Source organism: Centropristis striata, chromosome 16 (assembly GCF_030273125.1).
Source record: "Centropristis striata isolate RG_2023a ecotype Rhode Island chromosome 16, C.striata_1.0, whole genome shotgun sequence".
Classification (NCBI taxonomy): Eukaryota; Metazoa; Chordata; class Actinopteri; order Perciformes; family Serranidae; genus Centropristis; species Centropristis striata.
Window position 1 is genome coordinate 18,688,405 of NC_081532.1, and position 20,411 is coordinate 18,708,815.

General features: G+C 39.4%; 1 protein-coding gene across 1 annotated transcript in view; it reads right to left on the bottom strand.

The window, feature by feature from the left end:
• Positions 1–726: 726 nt before the first annotated feature.
• The window catches only part of pdss2 (prenyl (decaprenyl) diphosphate synthase, subunit 2), a 36,100-nt gene continuing 16,415 nt past the window's right edge, over positions 727–20,411 (bottom strand). The window contains exons 3-8 of the mRNA XM_059352657.1: positions 17,068–17,266; positions 10,515–10,589; positions 8,379–8,552; positions 6,158–6,289; positions 4,886–4,921; positions 727–1,115 (exon numbers count right to left, since the gene is read on the bottom strand). Coding sequence (XP_059208640.1) covers positions 960–1,115; positions 4,886–4,921; positions 6,158–6,289; positions 8,379–8,552; positions 10,515–10,589; positions 17,068–17,266 — 772 coding nt within the window. The 3' untranslated portion in view covers positions 727–959. The remainder of the gene's footprint in view (positions 1,116–4,885; positions 4,922–6,157; positions 6,290–8,378; positions 8,553–10,514; positions 10,590–17,067; positions 17,267–20,411) is intronic.

Below are 20,411 nucleotides of genomic sequence, written 5' to 3' on the forward strand. Positions count from 1 at the left end.
GCCAGCCTGTACGGCTTAGAGCAGGGCAGCCGGCCCAATCAATACCTCTGCATTTCCTGTCCATTTGCTCAGGTCTCTTCATTAATAATTACTGCTTGGCGGAGCTTCAATGCGCTGGCTGGCTGGGCCAAGGGGAGAGGCTGTGTGACCTTTCCCCGCCCCTGGGTTGACTTGGATTGCATACACAGGCATAGGGACAGACATAATAAGGCAACATAGATGACATTACTCCTGATTCATGCCCCTTCCCCCCTCGGTTGAGAGAATATCACGCCAAACTCCATTAGAAAGACTTTTTTTGCAGCTGTGCTTATCAGCAGAGGTACACACCTGGTAGAACATGACTTTGAGACATTTTTACAACAGGATTGGAACTGCTCTTTAATTTGGCAAACACCCACTACATCCAGCAGCTATGATTTCAGCAACATCTGAGGTGTGCAGTAATGAGTGGGGTGAGCCCGGGTGATTCTAAAAAAATGAAACTTTGTTAGAACAAGTGCTGCTCGGTGCATCATTTGCCGTTCATGCCGCATTTTCCAGATGACAATAACAGTTCTTCAAAACATCTTAAATTACGTTCTGCCTGGTATGTGCCTTTGCTGATAAGGAAGGTGGTAATAAAGTGCCAGGTTTTTAAATGCAGCTTGGCGTGATGTTTCCTCCGCACGGCAGAGAGGACGGGGATGTATCAGAGCCAACACAATGCATGACATGATGCTGAAGTAATGTGTTTTTATTCTTTTTTTTAATGATGACCATTTATGGGTACAGCCAGTGCATTTCAGATGCAGAACAGAGCAGTTTCTCCAGACACGAACCAGCACCTGGTTTAAAACAAGTTCATTTGTCTCGTAAGTGTCAGCTGCTCAGTGAATCTCGTCCTGTTGCCTCTGCAGACAAAGACACAATCTGTGTGTGTGTGTGTGTGTGTGTGTGTGTACGTGTGCAAGTCCAGGTCAAAATTTGGTGACGGCGGAGGCGATGTTCTCCAAGGCGGATCGAGCCTCGGAGGAGGGGAAAGCCTGGATGGCCTCCAGAGCCTTGTTGCTATGGTAACAGCATAAGTCCACCGCTGAGCTCACGCCTTTCTCCGACTTAACTGTTGCCAAAAGCTGCGGAGGGATGAAAACACACGTTAGTTTGTCACATTTGTGTCACTCCTGATACAATCCAGCTGTCAGGCTGACAAACAGGGAAAGTTAGCGTAAAGGACTATTAAAGTAAGTAGATTTTTCTTTTAATGACAGAAAAAAACACATTGTATAACACAGGCAGGTATTTGCATGCTGCCCCCGGCACCACTGGAGGCAGCTTACTACATTTAACTACAAGGGAAATATTTCAGACTCATCACTGTGAGCTGTGTTTTAAAAACTGGCAGGCCATCTTTAATGATGAGAAGAGAAAAATACTGAGTTTTGTATTTGTGTAGGTTCTACACAGGCATTTCACTTCTCTCCTGTCTTTTCAGTGCAATAATTATGGCACCAGATCACAGCACGGCTGCACAGTTTTTCTACAATCCAGGTAATACATTGAAGTGCAAAGGGCCAAAACGAACATTTCTTGCATGATTTTCATGTCTGTCTTTTATGTTTCAGTGTGACTGACTATATATGTGAATGATTTGACTTCCAATTAGATTTTTGTCATTATATCGAATTTAAAACAAATTCAATAACTATTACAATAAGACTATTTGATATTGTTTTTAATATAAATTGGTCCAAAAAAATACATACATATATATACATTCAGTTTTTACCTTACTGTTTTTATCTTTGTGTGTGTAAATATATATTTTTATTATATTTTTTCTTTTGCAGAGGATGTTGTTTTATTGGGAGGGATTGTTTTTTGAATGTTTATAAATATTTGTGTCAGTTTGTTGAAAATTAGAAATCTTGGCATATCTTCCAATCTTTCAAAAATGTGTATATTTTCCTCCATGTTCTGAACCATTATGAGATTAGATTTATTTGTCATTGCACAGAAATACAATGAAATTCAATACACTCATGTACTGGACTCGTAAAAAAGCATAATAAATAGTAAATAACAGATACATTCTCATCATCTCATCTCAATAAATAGTAAACAGAAAAGATACATTCTCATCATCTCAGCACTTAGTATATTCATGTCATTCATTCACTGTACCATCAGCTCAGTGCCATTGTATGAGTTGATGTTTCAGTGGGAGAGACTGATGGACCCAGGCACAGTGTGCACAGTTTTTTAGCATGTTGGCAAGTCTGTAGGCCACTGTATAGAGAACTTTAGCATGTTTTTATAGCATGTTTTTTTCTTAACATGGGTCCCCAAGGGGGGCGGGCACTCTAGAGGACACGTCATCACATTTTCTCCACTTTAAGGACACTCTAGAGGACATGTCATCACATTTTCTCTACTTTATGGACACTCTAGAGGACACTTCATCATGTTTTCTCTATTTTAAAGACACCCTAGAGGACACTTCATCACATTTTCACTACTTTAAGGGCACCCTGGAGGACACGCCATCATGCTTTCTCCACCCTGCCCCTCCCATAGTGTTATAGGTTGATATTAATTGTTTTAGTATGTGGATATACACATACATGTGTATGTACATGCATATTTATGTACTTGATATAAACTGTATGTATGGGTATGTACTTATTTACAATATATTTGCAGAATGTGTTGTTCATTTAAGATATTTATACTCCCCTTGTTCTTTTAATGTATTCTTAACTTCCTCTTTAAAAGAAAACCAAGTAATTAGTACATTTAGGAGACAAAATTCTACAGAAAAAGTCTGCCTGTCTGTGTAAACAAGGCCTTGGACTTGAGGACACACAACATATAGATGTCATACACCAGGAAGTGGAAAACATCAAGTGGGATCAGCCTCAGCCAACAGCTGAAGTATTCAGTCTGAGTGAGTTTGGGCGTTGGTGCCTCTCTGCTGTTGTGTTGGGACATCTTTTTGCTGAGGGCGTTTTACCTCATAAATTCTGGAGGTGGAAGTTCCCGTAGGCCTTCCTTCTTTACAAAAACTGCAGGTGTCGAACTCTGCATCACCCTGGCTGCTAATTTAATTTAGAAATTATTATTTTTCCACAGCATTGTATTTCTCCACCTTGTTTTGTTCTGCAATAACTTAATGTTCCTCTATTCTCCTCTGTTTGCATGTTAGGTAACCCCACACATTCACACTGTTCCTTCTATAAGAACCTGATTCTATTTTCTTTACAGCTTCAAACTCCGTTATGTGCAATTCTATCATTAATATACAGGTGAAGCTTATCACAAATGTATTATTAGTAGTATTAGTTTGTCAGAAGGATTCTGGAAAAATCACAGGCCTGCCTTTTATGAAACTTGTAGGAAAGGTTTCTTCCTTCCTTTTATAGTTTCAGCCATTTTTAAATGACTTAAAGCTGCTGGAGGGTAAAAGTATGTCATCCTACTTCTCTTATTAAGTTCATTTAATTTCATTTTTATTTATCCTTTATTTATTTTCTCAAGGAATCATTGAGGGCAACCCCTCATTTGCAATGATGTCGAGATAACAGAGAAAACACAAAACAGTACAGACAAAACACATGCAAAAACATTAAAAACAGTTACCATGAAAGGCAGAGTTATTGGTTATCATAGTTTTAAACTGGCCCATAGTTATAATTGTGTTGAGTTTGAGTGAATGTTGTAAGATGTTCCAGGTAGATGCAGCAGAAAAACTGAAAGCAGTTTTTCCAAATTCAGTATTTGTCCGGGGAACATTGAGCATTAATCATTAAGCATTAATCACTAGAGCGTGTTGGATAGTTACTATGTGACCAGTTTAATAAAGTGCTGAGGTATGATGGCATGTCGCCTATCAAGACTTTATAAATGAAGAGGAACCAGTGCATGTCTCGTCTCACAGATAAAGGTGCCAATCCCACCTTGTTGTGTAGGATGCAATGATGGGTGGAGTAACTGTCACCAGTGAAGTTACTTTTTCTTATTCTATTAATGTAAAATATTGATGTCTCCAAATATTATTCCCCTCAACCCAATCTGGACTCTCATTCTCCCTAAGTGATCAGCTATACATCTGCAAAACTGCAAAAATGGGAGTTCCTGAAAACATTTATGGTTATTTATCAGAGTTAATAGAGTAAAAGCACATTCTAAATGTAGAATGTCTTCATGTAGACAATCTGTAGATGTCAGAAATGTACAAAAAGTTCCTCTTATTAGGCGTTTAAAAAAAAAAATCTTACTGCTGAATCAAAATAAAGTTTTACTCTCGTGTGTGCAAGGTTTTTTCTTTTTCCCTCCCCAAAATTTCATCCCTCCATCCGTCCTGCTCTCAGCTTTCCTCCTTGTGTCCCCTCATCTCTCCTTCCCTTCGAACTTCTCTCCATGTCCCCTTTCCGACAGGTCTGCTGAAGGAGATTCTCTCACAATGCCACTGTCTCAGAGCCTCGGTGTCTCCTCCGCAAATAGGCCTCGGTAACTAATCCTTCCTGCTCTGGTTTCAGACGGGACTAGATAACCCCCACAACACCATCAGACCCCTCCTCTGTAGCTCCAGTCTCTTCTTGCACCCTGTCGGCCCCCCCTCTTCCCTCACACATGACTTTGGGAAGATTATTTCTCAACTTTGATATAGGTTACAGTGAGAAGACGTCCTGTTTCTCTTTCATGGCTTTATCGGATGCTGTGTCAATGAGTAAACAGGTGAAAATGTTCAGATAAAACAATGGAAAATTGAGCTATCTTAGTAAAAAAAAAAAATGAACATGAAGAAAATGGAAACCGCTGCACTGGTAAAGAGCAGAACATTTATGCAACATTGCGAAGTTTGTGAAAAGGCAGATTCTATACAGAGGAATACATAAAGTCTTACCTTTGAGTAATCTAGTTGGTTTCTCAGTGTTGTCACCTTGCAGAGAAGAAAGAGCAATTATCAGTTACATTACCCAGGCACAATTTAATGAAATTTAAGAACTTACAAACAGCACATTTTAGCATGAACCAACTTTTAAGTCTGACTCACAAAAACTAATAATGCATCAAAATCAATGTTGTTGCTAATTTCAACATATCCAAGACTTTAATAAAAAAAATGTCCCTGCCCCCATAATTTATTATATGGAAAATAACTTTACATTTTGTTTTAACAGTGACTTCAACATTAAACTGGCATTTAAATGGTTAAAATGCCAAAAATATTTTAATAATTGGTAATTTTGATCAGGATTGAAGTTGATTAAAAGTTTTGGTCAGACATTTTTGCCCTTAATGTATATGAAGTGATACCAAAGGATTAAATCAGGTATCACTGGAAAGCTGAGGATTCAATATTTGATGACGTTAGTTCCCATAGTAGCCATTCTTTGTAGTGAGATCATTTTTTTGAAACTTGACAGTTTCAAGACTGCTCGCCATGAAATCACCGAAAAGTAATGAAATTCCTGCAGAAATCCCCAAAATGATGGTTTTCCTATGGTTTTCCTTAACCCTTTATCAGGCAAAGAACTATATTTGGTAACTTCAGGTAATATTTCGAGAAAGAAGTTGCAAATTTACTTGATTAAAGTGGCAAATCTGCGTGAAAAAAGTTGCAGATTTACGAGAAAAAAGTATGAAAAAAGTAACTTTTTTCTCCCAAATTCACCGCTTTAATCTGTGCATTTTTTCTCGTAGATTTGCCACTTTAATCTCGTAAACTTTTTTCTCAAAATATTATTTTCGTATGTTTTTTTCTACACATTCTGGCAGTATGTAATATCCTCCAATATTCTCTCGGGTTGAAATTTGGAATTTGCAAGTATTTCAATGAGTGCCCTATTAAGGGTTATGGACCTAGTGTATTAATCTGTTATTTTGGAGGGATTTTTGACCATTTTTATCAAATCTTGAGTGGTCAAAATGGTTTCATTTAGCACCAAGTCTAAGTGTGCATTTAAAAACTTGAACCAAAGTTAAAAATTGAAAATAAAAAGTTTAAAGATGAATGACTGGAACAACTTGACACACAGTGCTGAGTTGCATTACATTCATTTCAGGTTCCCAGCTTCTAGATGATGTACACCGCTTCTATGTGGCATCCACTGCTGACCTGCTGTCTCCCCCTATATGTTCTCTGTCCCCCTAAAATATACAAAAATGGCCATACCTGCTGCAGCTGCTGACGCCATCTCTCCTGGCCGACGAGCTGACGGTGGAAAACCACCGGGGCGGCGCTAAAACTGAACGACACGGGCTCTCCCACGCTGCTTTTCACAAACGGCTGCAGGTCAGAGTTCAGCTAGCGAAGGCAGAGCACATAGGTCAATGAGGCAACAATTAAACCCACCCAGTGAAGAGAACATGAACAGGTGAGTGTGAAATCTGCCTACCCAACCTCTGGGGAGTGATGCTGTTAATGAGCGTCACCATGACCAGTGTGCTGAAAGACACACAGCTAGCCTGATGAGGGCGTTTGTCCTTCAAAGAGCTCATTTCTGTTTCCTCCCATGCTGAGATCCCCTGTAGCCAGCGAGGTCCGCAGACAGGCAGCTACAGGGAGCCACAGCAGGAGAGGACGTACCGACACGGCACTGCGACTGACTTTTTAGCCTGGCACCAATAAGATTCAGCCTCTGAACCTTGACAAATGTTTGAGCATCTGCATTATGTGGTGCACTCACATCACATGTATGTTTGTCTCTGATGTGAGGATAATAAGACACTTGGGCACTTAAATTCAGAGTACTGGCAGGGATCAAAACACTGCTAAAGTGGGTGATAAAAAGACAAATCGACACTTTTTAACTAAAATAATGCCCATCTGCCCATTTATTCCTTTATTTTGATCTAATGTAAAGTAAATCCTCTGCCGTTTTTCTGTCCCTCAGTGGCCATAGTGGGTTTAAAGCAGGGATGGGCAACTTAAATGCTGGAGGGGGCCACAATATAGGACAGTGCACTTAACCAGATATGATGAAACTGCAATTTTAAATATGTTAACAGTGCTGTAACTTAACATATTTCATGCTCAAATGCATGTATAACAGTATAAATAGGAATACAAAAGGTTTGAAGCAAATAAAAAATAACCACTTACTGTGATTTTTTTCCAGTGCAAGAACAGCAGACCAACATTAATTGCAAGAAGTAATTTTGTGCATTTTTACACTGCACTTTTAAGATTTCATGCTCAAATGCATGTAGTTGTACTGAGGGCCACTTCAAGTGAGGATGCAGGCCGTATGCGGCCCCTGGGCCTCCAGTTGCCCATCCCTGGCTTAAAGGCTGTAGTGGATGGTGCCAAGACTAGTAATATTTTGGTACCAAGGATATAATGATATCTTGTCAGGAAGGGGTTAAATAATGCTCCAAAGTTAGGCTAAATTTATTATTTCCCTATTGAGAAAAACTGGCATGGATATTTTCAAAGGGGTCCTTTGACCTAGACATGCTTACTTTATGTGAAACCCATAAGGTTTGGGGCAAAAACTATCCTTTTTTCATGCAGAATAAAGGTGTTTGTAGAATCCATTTTTATCAGTCTTCTTAGATTGTAAGGACTTATATTAGTAAAATCTAAGTAAGGTAATCAGAATTTTTAAAATAATGTATAGAATTCAAAGAACAAGTATTTATTAGTAGTATGTAGTATGTTAGATGAATGAATTTATTGTTTGTTTATATTCTGCAAATATTTGTGGTTACGGGTGGAGTTTTGTAATTATTTTGGGCAGGATGCACAGGTGTTGGATGGGGAGTTGGAAGTGATCAGGAGCGTCATGGTGAATGTTTTTTTGACCAGGTGTTAAGTTCTTTTTGTGAATTTTTACTATGTACAACGACACGGATGTTGTGGTTTTCTTTGATCGCTGAATAACTGAAGAACAAATCAACGGACCGGTAAGGCTATGACTCATTTCATGCTGTGTAGTGAATGTAGAGAATGTCAGAAATAAAAATGGATCAGCTCCTACCACTTAAGTGACAGCTTAAACACATTCCTAGAAAGTGCCACTACAGCGTTATTTTCATCTATTGTATTCTGCACACAGGGGTCCCTAAACAGTCTTGGAATAGCATAAATTGACTGTAAAGCTGAGACTGTTGTCGTTTCAATGAGAACAATTATTAACTGTGCGTTTAATTTTAGTGAGAGCATTTTTTGAAACTTGACCTCACTGTATAAAATGATAGAAAACAGTCTCATGAAACTTTACAAGAGAAGTAAAAACTTGACTGAAAAAAGCATTTTCAGGGCCTTTTAACCGAGACATTCAACTGTGATTATCTCAAAAAGTAGTCCAGTTGACCCTTATTGATTTATCGTCCAAAGACCATCTTCACTGCCATTTGCTGTGAGGTGGGTGGGACGTTCAGATTGGACTTACCTTGTGGCCCAGCGATAGGTGCTTGCCATACTTGAAGGCCAATCTTTGTGACTCCTTGTCGTGTTTGGCGAGCTGCATCGCAGCTTGACAGCTCTTGGCCAGCAGTGCCCCGTGGGACAGGAACGCGTGCTCCTCCCATGCCGCCGCGTCTATCCCATCAGTGGGACTATTCTCCTGCAGAGCAAATAGAGGCAGAGACCCGGCAGGCCTGAGGTCACAGTGCTGCTGCTGTACAACTTCAAAGTTCCCACAGAGCTCATCAGAAGCCCTCAGTCCAAACAACCCCTCCTTGCTCTGTGATTTTATATGTCAGTATGTAACCGGCTGTGCACCGGAGAGTAACAGCGATTTAACTTATTTTACACAGTTATTTGTTGAGTCTGTCTATATTGTATTTAAAGTTCCTAATTCTAAATTTCTTATTGCTTAGATGAATAAATTGGGCTTTATATTAAGGTCCTTGTAATAACCATTATTTAACAAGTAATAAGGCCCTTGTAAGTCCTTACAAGATGCTTATTAACATTATTGTGTGTTTATAAGCTTATATAAGTGTTAATAATGGCATTACAAACACCCATGACCCACCCATTATGTCTTTTCCATGCCTTTATTAATCTTATTTTGTTTGCTTATTGATATTAAAATATACTTTATTGCTCATCTATTATAAGTTAACTATAAGTTAACTATGCTTTTTGCAACTACCGGATCTAAGGCGAGAACAATGCCTTATTACTTGTTAATTAATGGTTATTAAGGACCTTATTATAAAGCGTTACCATAAATTGTAATTCATTTTATATTTATTTTATTTTTGCTGCTGTAACACTGGAAATTTCCCCGTTTTGGGATTTATAAAGGAACATCTTATCTCATCTTGTTTTATTTATATTTGACAGACCTGATAAAAGAGAAACAGTTCAGCTAAAATCTCCATTATAAAATGTTAATTAGTCCTTAAGCATGTTCTAGAATAAACAGACAATAGAAGATGTCAGAAGTGAAACTTTGTCTCAGGTAAAGAAACTCCTCACTCCTTACTGTAGACAGTTCTAAGACTGAAAAAGACTCTTTCATAATGTATTATTCATAAAGATTCATAAAGTTTTTTTCATAGCAGTATTTGACTTTTATGTCCTGATGATCTAAACACAAGCCAACCTCAACCACTTTAACATAAAAACTAAAAACTCTATTTTCTTGTGGGTTTTTAATGAATTCCACTGATAAAGGGTTATGTTGTTGGCGAAACTTTGTAGACCAGAAACGTGATGTCACATTGGCTACGCCCACTTATGTTATACACTCCATGAAGAAAATAACTACACAAACATGTCAACCAGTGACACTGATGTGTTTTAATACCTTTTGGACCCCAATGGCAACTAAATCTTTGGATGCACAGTATGAATTAATTTTTGGTTTTGATCTTTTCCTGGGAATTATGGAAAACGTCATAAATTATAATAATAATAACAACTTTATTTATTTAGCACTTTTCACGCTAAAGTGCTTCCTATAAGACCACATGAAATCACAATCTATAAGGCTATATAAAACAAAGACAGCAAGTTAAAAGCAGGTACAATGCAATTCAAATAAAGTTTGAAGACAAATAATTATAAAACAAGTGAGCAAACAAAACAAGCTTCACATCAGATGATTGCACAACCGAGCTGTGTAGTAAACAGATACAATTACTGTGTAAATACAGTCATGGAAAAAAATATTAGACCTCCCTTGTTTTCTTCAGTTTCTTGTTCATTTTAATGCCTGGTACAACTAAAGGTACATTTGTTTGGACAAATATAATGATAACAACAAAAAATAGCTCATAAGAGTTTAATTTAAGAGCTGATATTTAGTCATTTTCCATGGTTTTCTTGATAATAATTTTGGTTATTTTTGTTTAGTTGTACCAGGCATTATAATGAACAAGAAACTGAAGAAAAAGTTTGGTTTAATATTTTTTTCCATGACTGTATGTCTGTAATTTACCCCTTAAAGACAAAAAATCCTTTAAAAATATACATTTCTGCGGTTTATCTTACTTTCCATTTGTAGTTTAAGTGTGTAAAAGTATGTATATAATGTGCTATACAAATAAATCAGCACTTAGAATAGATGCTTTACCTCAGCATGAATTGAATTCTCACTGTAGATTCCTTGAACCACATCACCGATGGCACTCGAGATCAATTCAACAACCTGTCAAACATAAAAAAACAAGGAGAGATATTTAAATCTTTAAGCATTATTAGAACATCAAAGTACAATACATTTACACAGCATCCTCTAAAGCCCAATAATGGCTCTGATGTTCACAACAATCAACAGAGCCACGTGAAGTGTCCTTGGGACTCGGGCACTGAACCGATAACCTACTCCCTCATTATAAATCACTCTGGCTAACAGCATCGATTAAACTCCTAAAATGTACATGTAAATGAGGTCGATCAAATCTGACACGCTACTCGATTCATCCGTGAAACTTGTAATTAAAAACCACAATTTGCCCCTGATTGAAGCGTGAGCTAACGGCGCTCTCGTCTGAACAGCTGGTTGGGTGAAGAAATCAGAGGTGAGATGAGGGTTGGAAACCAGGTGAACTGCTGCAAACTCAGCTGCTCATTATCAGGCCAAAGGGGAGCTCCGGTAGATTTCATAAAGCAGATCCAGGCTCCGCTTCATTCATTTATACTTTGTATTTATAGAGAAGTCCAGTCGATAGAGACGGATCAGGTGTCTGTCCAGTCTGAGGGGCTGAAATGGAGCTAAAAGGCAGATGGTGAGACCAAATAAGACAGAGGGGTTAACAAGGTTTGGGAAAGATGATCTGACTTTGGGGTCCTCTTTGCTCTTCTTTTTCTCATCAAAATATTTGCTTTATTTCGCTTTGTGCCTTTGAGCTTTGCAGATTTTTTTATTATTAATTTGTTGCAGTGGTGGAATGTAACTAAGTACATTTGCTCAAGTACAATTCGGAGGTACTTGTACTTGAAAATTTCCATTTATGTAACTTTATACTTCAACTCCACTACATTTTATACTTTTTACTCCACTACATTTAGCTGCCAGCTTTAGTTACTTTTCAGATCAAAATTTAACATAAAAACATGCAAATGATTATGTATTTTTAGAAATTAAACCACAAAATGACATTAAGTAGTAAAAATAAGACATATCATGACAACATTATAACACTGCTTACATAAATGCATAAATAATAATAATCTTATCATATATTTAGTATATATAAAACAATCTGAGTGGGGCCATTCTGCATGATAAATACTTTTACTTTTGATAGTACATTTTGATGCTGGTACTTTTGTACTTTTACTTGTAGTGGAGTCATTTCACAGGGTGGTATTAGTACTTTTACTTAAGTAAGGCATCAGAATATTTCTATCACCACTGCTCTGTTGATACTTAAAGTATCTATATACCTGTGGTTTCTTCTCTGCAGAAAGATTAAAGCAAAAATGAAATGTGCAACATGAGAAAAAGCCCACTTCCTCTATCAGCAGGCTGTAGACTCCTTCCAGTACAAGTTAATCAATATACTATAGAAAGAAAAGCATGCTGCTTTTGGGAAACTGACACTAGATAATTTAACTTTCTGCCTTTAAAGAGAGGGGGGAAAAAAGAAAAAAAATAGGCTAATATTGTCCCATCGAAGTGTGAGCAGCTTGTTTAAGACTGCAGTTGCTCATTTCCTCTTACAGGGGGCATACATGACTACATTTTAACTTACAGAAAAACTACCAGCCCCTTATCGCCCACCAGATGAGAGGCTGCATATTTTCAAATGATTATTCAAAGTCTGGCTTTAATGAATGAGTAAAAACCTAAAGTCGATCTCTCCGTTCTTCATTGAGAACAGTGTGGACAGAGGAGCGGGGGCCACGCCTGTACAGTCCAGATGAATGAGGTTAAATTTAGAGCTCCTTCAGCTCATCCCAGACACCCTTGGTTCATCAGAAAAGTCTGGTGACGCTGGCTGCTCCGTCAGCCTCTTGCAGTGCCCTTTGGGTAACCGAATCCACCGGGGGAAAATATTGAGGAAACCCGAGCTTCACCCACAGACCTGGAAGGACAATGTGCCTACAGTATTACCAGATGTGGTGTCTCTGCCTGCCTTGGGAAGTGGGGGCCAGTGGGGGTCTTTTTTTGGAAAGTATCAGATAAGCTCTCCCCCTGCCCCCCCCATACTCCATTCCCAAATCCAGCCAGATCGTGTTTTGCCGACAGGTCTGCGAGGGGGGAGAAACCGGAGCCCGTCGGTGAGATTACTTTACAGTTTATACAAGTAGCGGCATAGGTTTCCTCTCAAGGCCACGACACATAATCTCCATCGCTCTCACTGCCTTAAAAGAAAGAGGAAAAAAGGCTGGTTTATGAGAAAAACTTCGAAAGCTGCAAGAACGACTCATCTGTCATCCCGAGCATTAAAAAGATGCGGGACAATGACCACACAAGCTGTAAGGCAAGACACAGACAATCTGTTCAGCAGAGTGTCATATCTGACACTTTGGAGCTGATACAAAGTTATTAATACCAGACCAATAACAGATTTAATGACCGAAAATGCCTTTGGGTAATTTTAAGTTTAGAATTGCAAATATATATTTGTACTTTATTTATCCTGAGGAACTTAATCCGGTTGGATGTATTGTCTAAAAGAGAGTTCAGTCACAAGGAGTGCTGGTCAGCCTGAATTATTGTCTGCCATTATTGTGGCTCTGAAACTTAACCCTGATGATGTAATCTGGGTTATTTTTTTTTTACAAACCAGAGGTGCGGGGTTTGAAATGAGTGAGAATTTAGTTGCATCATGGGTAATGGAAGAACTCCTGCACAATGTCTCACTTACAGCTGAAATATTTAACAACATTTTGGTCTGTTCAACCTACATCAAGCATCAAAAATATTCAAATCGGAATCAAATTATAACGTTACATTAAGTAGTAATAACTTCTGTTACCAGAAATACCAGTTCTAGATCTTCATCTCTTGTGGCACTGAAACACCTTCAATTCCACAGAAGGAGAGGGAGGCCACGTCATGTTTCATCTTATTAGTACAGGCTGCTACTGATAATCTCTGACATTATGGTGGATTGCAACGTGCAGGGGATGACTGCTTAAATGGAAACTTTTTGTCCTATGAGGACGCTGATTAAACTATCCTTTTTGCCAGTATTGTCTCACATCCGTAATTCACATTTGCCAGAGGACTTTGTTAGAACTGGCGCATATTGCAAATTTGGACTGCTGTTTCAACTTTGAACAGCCTGTTGTGCCACTTTAACTCACAACATGATAGATTTTACTCGTAGTCTTAATTCCCATACCGGTAACAGTTTTTAACATTTAATTAAATGTGCCAATAATGGAGAGTTAACGTTGTTACTCCAAGCATGAATTTTTGTTTGAAGAAGTAGCACGGATAGTGTATAAAAGCTGATTTTGTGGGTTCTTATGGATACTTGCAAACCACTGTAAAAATAATTTAGTTGATTAGAAAAATTTTCAGACAGGCCTCAACTTCTGTGGATTTCCACCTGCCAAAATATAAGATATATGACCAATGAAATCATTTGTTCCAACCTCCAGGTCGCAGCTAGCTTGCTGCACCAAAATGGAGGAACGTCTTAATAAATGAAATCTTTCAACAACCGATATTGAACAACGTACACCGAGATGGGTACCTCAACAAGCATAAAAAGGACACTACATGCAGCTGGGATCAAATGTAGATGCTAATGTTGCTGAAAAGCACTTCCGAACATTATATATTGCTGTCAGAACATGGATAGCCACAAAAGCTAGCATTAGCATCACATTAGCGGTCTGATTATTTTCTGTGAGACATTTTCTGTCTGAATCAGTTTTTTTTGTGTGGAGTTGACACAAAAATGCATAACAGCAGCAAATGATTCACAGAGACACTGGAGCTGGTATACATAATTGTCATGCAGAAAATGTATTTGCCATATTCCTGCATTGCATTTTATATTGCACTAGTGAGAACCGGTATTTTCAATTTCTACAGATATAGACACAAAGGTTGGTGACGCCGTGTTAATATTTTCATGATCCTAATTTACAAGTAGTTTTAGTTTCTTGAGGTAAATCACATCAACACATTATTTTCTTACATCCGCAGCAAAGAAAAGTATGTTTTGTAAAGGTTTAATCACAAATCATGGACCAAATGAACAGGATTTGATCAAACCTCATTTCTGTAACTTTGATGATAGACTTTTCATTCCTGTTTGCACTAATCTAATCCCTGCCCTGTTCATTAAGTGGTAAAGAACCGCTTCTTAAAAACATGGTTCAATGTGGGCATCAGTCCATACTGTGGTTTGCCCTCGGTTCATTTTGTTTTCCTGGCTATAAGATGTCCATCTCCTTATTTCCTTTAAAAACTTCCAATTTGGGGATGTTTCCTGTTGTTGTCTCAGATTACAGTCACACTCCTTAAAAACAACACTGCAGGTTTGTTCAGAATATAATAATATAATAGTTTCAGCCACTGCTGTGTGGTAATTCGGTGGCAGTGGTGAGTTTGAATGGCATTCCTCTCACCTTGACAATACCACATTAGGGACAGATGTTTCAAAACTTGTGGTTCCACCAGTGCCAACTTTCTTGGCGTGAATGCCCACTTAAGGTGATTAAATCTTCATTAGCTCAAGTCACCACCATTTCATTTTCCGTGTGTTTTTCTGCCATCACCCAGGAAAACAACAATATCAGTTCCATTACTGTCGTTTGTAGCTTAGCCACACAGTGACAATTATCTCTCATAGTACTGTTGCAGTGAGAAATCCTAATTAAAGCCAATTAGCACTTTGAGGGAAATGCCACACCTTTAAAATGATCTTTAATCTAAAAAGGAAATGTTGCTTCCTTGGAACTCTTGCTGTGTTTCCCATACAAGAAGCACCATGGATACCGCTTGGGAGGGCATCTCTTCGCTGCCATGGAGCAGACGTAAACCCAGACTGTTTGCTGAATAAGAAGCGGCAGGGAAGGCGATAAGGGCTGGTCCGGCTGATGGCACAAGGGGAGGGAGGGAGAGACGGTTATTTTGATCCGCTCAGGCAACCGCATTCTGACAGAGCAGCGTGGTGACAGCATCTGTCAGCGAGGGGTTACCAGGCTACGTGGCAGATATGATCTGTGGTGCACTTACAAGACCACCACCACACACACATCCAAAACTGAAAACTCAATAAGAGGGATTCCCGTGGTGAACGTGTCCATGGTGTCTCCTGAGTGATGGGTTTAGTGTAAAAACACTGAAAATTACCTGGATAGCGAGTAAAGGGAGGACCACTTGGAAAAATCCCATGTACCATAACATGGCATCCAAAGAAAAGACATCACAGTGCCACCTACACCATGGCTCACAAATGTTCTTACCTATTACCCCAAACAAGCAATGTCTACTGATGTCGTGCACCCTAAACACAGGTTGCAGGCAGCTCAATCTTGGACTGACAATATTTCTGGGGATCCATTGTAGCCAGCTGATATCTGGATAACAGCTTTACAGGCAAACACTTCCTCTTCCATGAGTTGGACATTGTTTACAGTCCGATTAGCAACTTTATCAATAATTTGTTGAAGGTCAGGTTCACCTGCCAGATGGTTTGTTACACAGAACCACCTAAGAAGCAGTCATTAGAAACTGTTAGAAAAAAGGAAACTAAGTACCGGGCAGATGACAAACCATCTGTTATTAATCGTTACCGAAACCACACAGGAGAAGAGCAAAATCCTTCAGTGCTGTCCATGTGCTCTTCTTTTAATGAAGAAATACTCTTCAGTTGTGATTTAACTTACGCTGTAGCAGCATCTACGCCAACCTCTTCAGGAGCTGCCATTGTTGTTTTGGACAAGCAGTCAACTCTTGGTGTTGTCACAAACATGTAGCTGCTGTTAGCTCCTCACAGCACGCCGACTGGTTAGAAACTCCACTTGACTGACTCAAGCACATTACTTGGAGCCTGGCAAAACGGATTTGCAATGTTTCGACCCTGAATTTCTCGTGTAATCTCATGATATCGTGAGAATCTAGGTCCCATGCACAGTTGGCATTCCAGTACATCTTTCTCCGGTCAACTTTAGTTACATGGACAATTTGTCTTAGTTGCCAGGGCACTAAGTGGACAACTTAAAATAAACCCTTTACCCAGAAAAAAAACATTCAGTTGCAGGTGGTCTTGAGCAAGGCTAATCATCTTGCAGGCCATCGGATTTATTATGTGGCGCTCAGGGGGGCCCTCAGGTTAGGGCAACACTGTCTGAATGAAAAAGTATCTCTGGAAAATGCCATGTAAAAACATCACATGGATGCATACCCAGCCCCAGTGATTTAGACAAAATAAACACTTCAGATTACTGCTTAAAGGATGTTTGCACTGTAGGTCCTCTCAAAAATCAATAATATTCAATAAAATCTATGATGTATGGGAACTCTGCAATATAAAATCATTGTAGGAATGAGATGTTGCGTTTGGATGGAGTATGAGTGAGAGAAAAGATGTTGGGATGGAGACTGACACTGATATATGGAGCTCTAAGGACCACTGGGAGCCAATATTAAGACAGCACTGATGTCAGGGCAGATATTTCACAGGGCGACAGTTTGCTCCTGACAGACAGGGTACCTTAGTGTTATTCAGTTGGGCGAGTCCGGTACAAGCGTTTGCTAACAGGAAGTCGCCGCTCAAGACTGCCATCTTATTCCCAAACTCCATGTCCTTCAGCGGGCCGTCTGAGTCGGTCCACCCCTTCAAATCAACTATCCCACGATGCACCAGGAACGCCGTGTGGATCAACTCAGTGATTTCTGCCAAGTTTCGCTGGCTGTGAAACAGAAGAGGAAAAAAAAGGAATATATTTGAAAATCACAGCTTTTTTTTGTCAACAGCTTTTAAGAGAGGCGTTCCAGAAGCTCGACAGTTAGAGAGCTTTTTGACAGAAACCTTTTCATTGTCTTTATGCTGGTGAAATATGCAGCTTTGACAAGTTGAAAAACTCATTCACAGCTTTGTGTACAGGTGTGCTGACCACAAAGGAATCAATCAAAACAAAAGATTTGTGGGTTTCCATTTCATCCTTCTCGCAAAAACATCTACTTAGTCAATAAAACTGCTACATTCGGATTAAGGAGTTTTTTATTTTTTTATTTGACTAAAATATACAAGACTGGCTGCTCCACACAAGGACTGTTGCGATCGTCACAGTTTATTCAACTGCCATCTGAAACATTTACCTACTAGACAACTTCAAAGAAGAAATTACTGTGTATCTTTAAAAATATAAGAGATTTCTCTACAACTACAATTTCGTTTAAAACCCTTTTGAAGTCAAAATCAGCCTACTCAAGGAGCATAAACCAGCACATATGTCTGACATCTTACTGCACAGCGTGTCAGGGGTTGTGTTAAAAAAAGAAATTAAACTTATCATTAGCAAATAACAGCCATTCTTGATTATGAGAGAAAAGACATTAAAGTGGTCTTTGAATAGAGGCTTTCAGAGCAGCCTTTGGGAGGATATAATCAAATGTTGATTCAGCCATTGGTTGGGGATAATTAGGCCCCTCTCCATATGGAAGGAGCTCGCCACGCTGCGACAGGAGGGATCCATCCAGACAGGGTTGGGTGCGCTGATAGCCACTTACGACCTTCTTTCAGCCGCTGTGAGAACCTGATGAGCCAGTCGTCTGCCTTACGCTCCAACCCCTTTCTATACACACACTCACAAATACACACACACACGTCTTGTAGCCAGGTAATTGCCGTGTTCGACGTCGGCGTGGAAAAGATGTGATTAAAATTCAATAATGTCATCTATTTCGCCTCTCAATCACATCCATTGTCTGGTTGGTTTCTCAGCTCGGTGACGCAGAGCAACAACACAGTCGCCCCAAATGAGAGTTAATAAGTTCAGGGTTTAAATAAGAGGAAATTAACAGATTGACAGTCGCGTGTTCTCAAGGTGCCTCGCAGCAATGGCTACGCTCGACAGGTTTAAATAGGAGAACTCATTGTTACGACAAGAGGAAGAAGATAAAGAGCCGCGGCTGATTTCAGGTCATAAAAATCACATTTTAAATGTTATTCCAAAGCCAAGGTCAGCCTTATGGTGAGCATTTACTTGGTTCTTTAACAAAAGCACAAAAATGAACAAATAATGTGTGATAAACCTGTCATGTGTTCATGCTTTTGGCTTCACTTCAAAACTATATTGACGATCCATCTTCCGAAAAGTTAAACAGAAGCGTGTACATAACTTCATCTAATCCGACTAACAAGCACAGACTTGAACATATTAACAAATCAGAAGTTGGCGCTGACTGTTGTTGTTATTCATTCTTATTAAATGTTCTACAATTAAATACAAACCTAGTTATCTTTATCAAATTAAATATCAATTTAAGATTACCGCTATAAGATTAGAAGATTCATGATGGACACATGAAGATTGAAATCGATGTGGCCGAACCAGAGATATTGTCTTTATTAATCTTGGTACCTACATTACCCACGATGCACCTGGCCCACCAAAGGTTTGGTCTGAGATGCAAGTGTGCCACTAGTAGAGTTGAACTGTGAGGAACGTTTACCACCGGTTTATAAACTCATAACAACACCAATGATATTCATTACACAGGACATTCTACAAGAAAATATATTAGTCTGATGGCGCTCCGTGTCTGTCAAGCTGTTCTCTGTTTGTTCTCTGTTTGACCTTTAACGTTACATCTTTAGGAGCAGTTGATGTGGCTGTGGCAGCACCTGCTTTTCTTTCTTTTTTTTCAACTTCACTTTCAGGTCAACTAAGTATTGATATTAACTTTATATTTTATGAAGTAGTTGAGCAGTTTCATTTTATTTGATGAACGTGGGTGCTGAATCGCAAAAATGAACTAAAAAAAAAGAAAAAGAAAGAAAAATGATGCTGGGGGAGGTGGCCAACTAATGTAATGCAACTTTAATGCAACATTCCTTATTTGACTGAATGCCGGAGGTCAGCCCTACATAGGTCTGTATAGGCGTGTTTCCATTAGGTACTTTTCCCTCTAGTGAGCCGCTATGGGTGTGGCTTGGGAGAGAGGATCCACCCAACTTAACTGGTTAGTGGCTCAGAAAGTACCTGCCTCGGATAGGTACTTTTCTGAGCCACTACTGAGCAGCTACTAACTAGTCGACGCTGATTGGATACAGTTGAGGTGGCGATTTCGCGCATGCGTGATTCATTTGCAGACCGGTGCAAACTGGACGCTGGGGGGTTAACATCTCCTGCTCTGCTGACTGCAGCTGGGAGAGACTGCTGCGGGAGGACTGAGCCGCTTGTGAGTGCTTTAGGACTGCGCCTGCTACTCGTTAAGAAGAGGAGGAATGAGTCTCCAATAACACCAGAAAAAGAGTCCCTAGTGGCGTCTGAATAGTCGCTAAATATATCGACAAAGTCGCTAAACTGGCAACATTGCTTGCTGCATTGGTCTGTTGTCACATTCAAACTCTGTTGGTTAGCCGCTACAAACAGAGGCCGAGGGGAACTTACTGGTTGGCCTAGCCAAAACACTCAGCCACTTTCCAAAAAGTACTCAGTGGAAACACGGGCTTCTCATGGATGCTTGTCTGCTGCAGTTTTCAAACATTGGCCTCAGAAGGATAGTGCTTTATCTTGACTCATTTTATTTCAAAAGGTCATCATCAGGGCCCAAGCACCGAGTGTTGCAAAAGTGCTATTGTTCCTCTGAGAGCCAGACGTAAGCGCCACGTGTTGTGCAATCCACACTGACTCCGCCTTCTGTCAAGTTAAGTGATGCGTAATCTGCATAGAGAGCCGTTTAAATCACATAGATATCCTGCAGTATATGCAGAAAAGTCTTCACTAAAACCCCCAAAAATAGACATGACATCCGTGGGGACTGATACATTTAATTGAATGGAATTCTATTTGGTCCATGAGACGCGTGAGTAACAAATGTAGGGTTTAT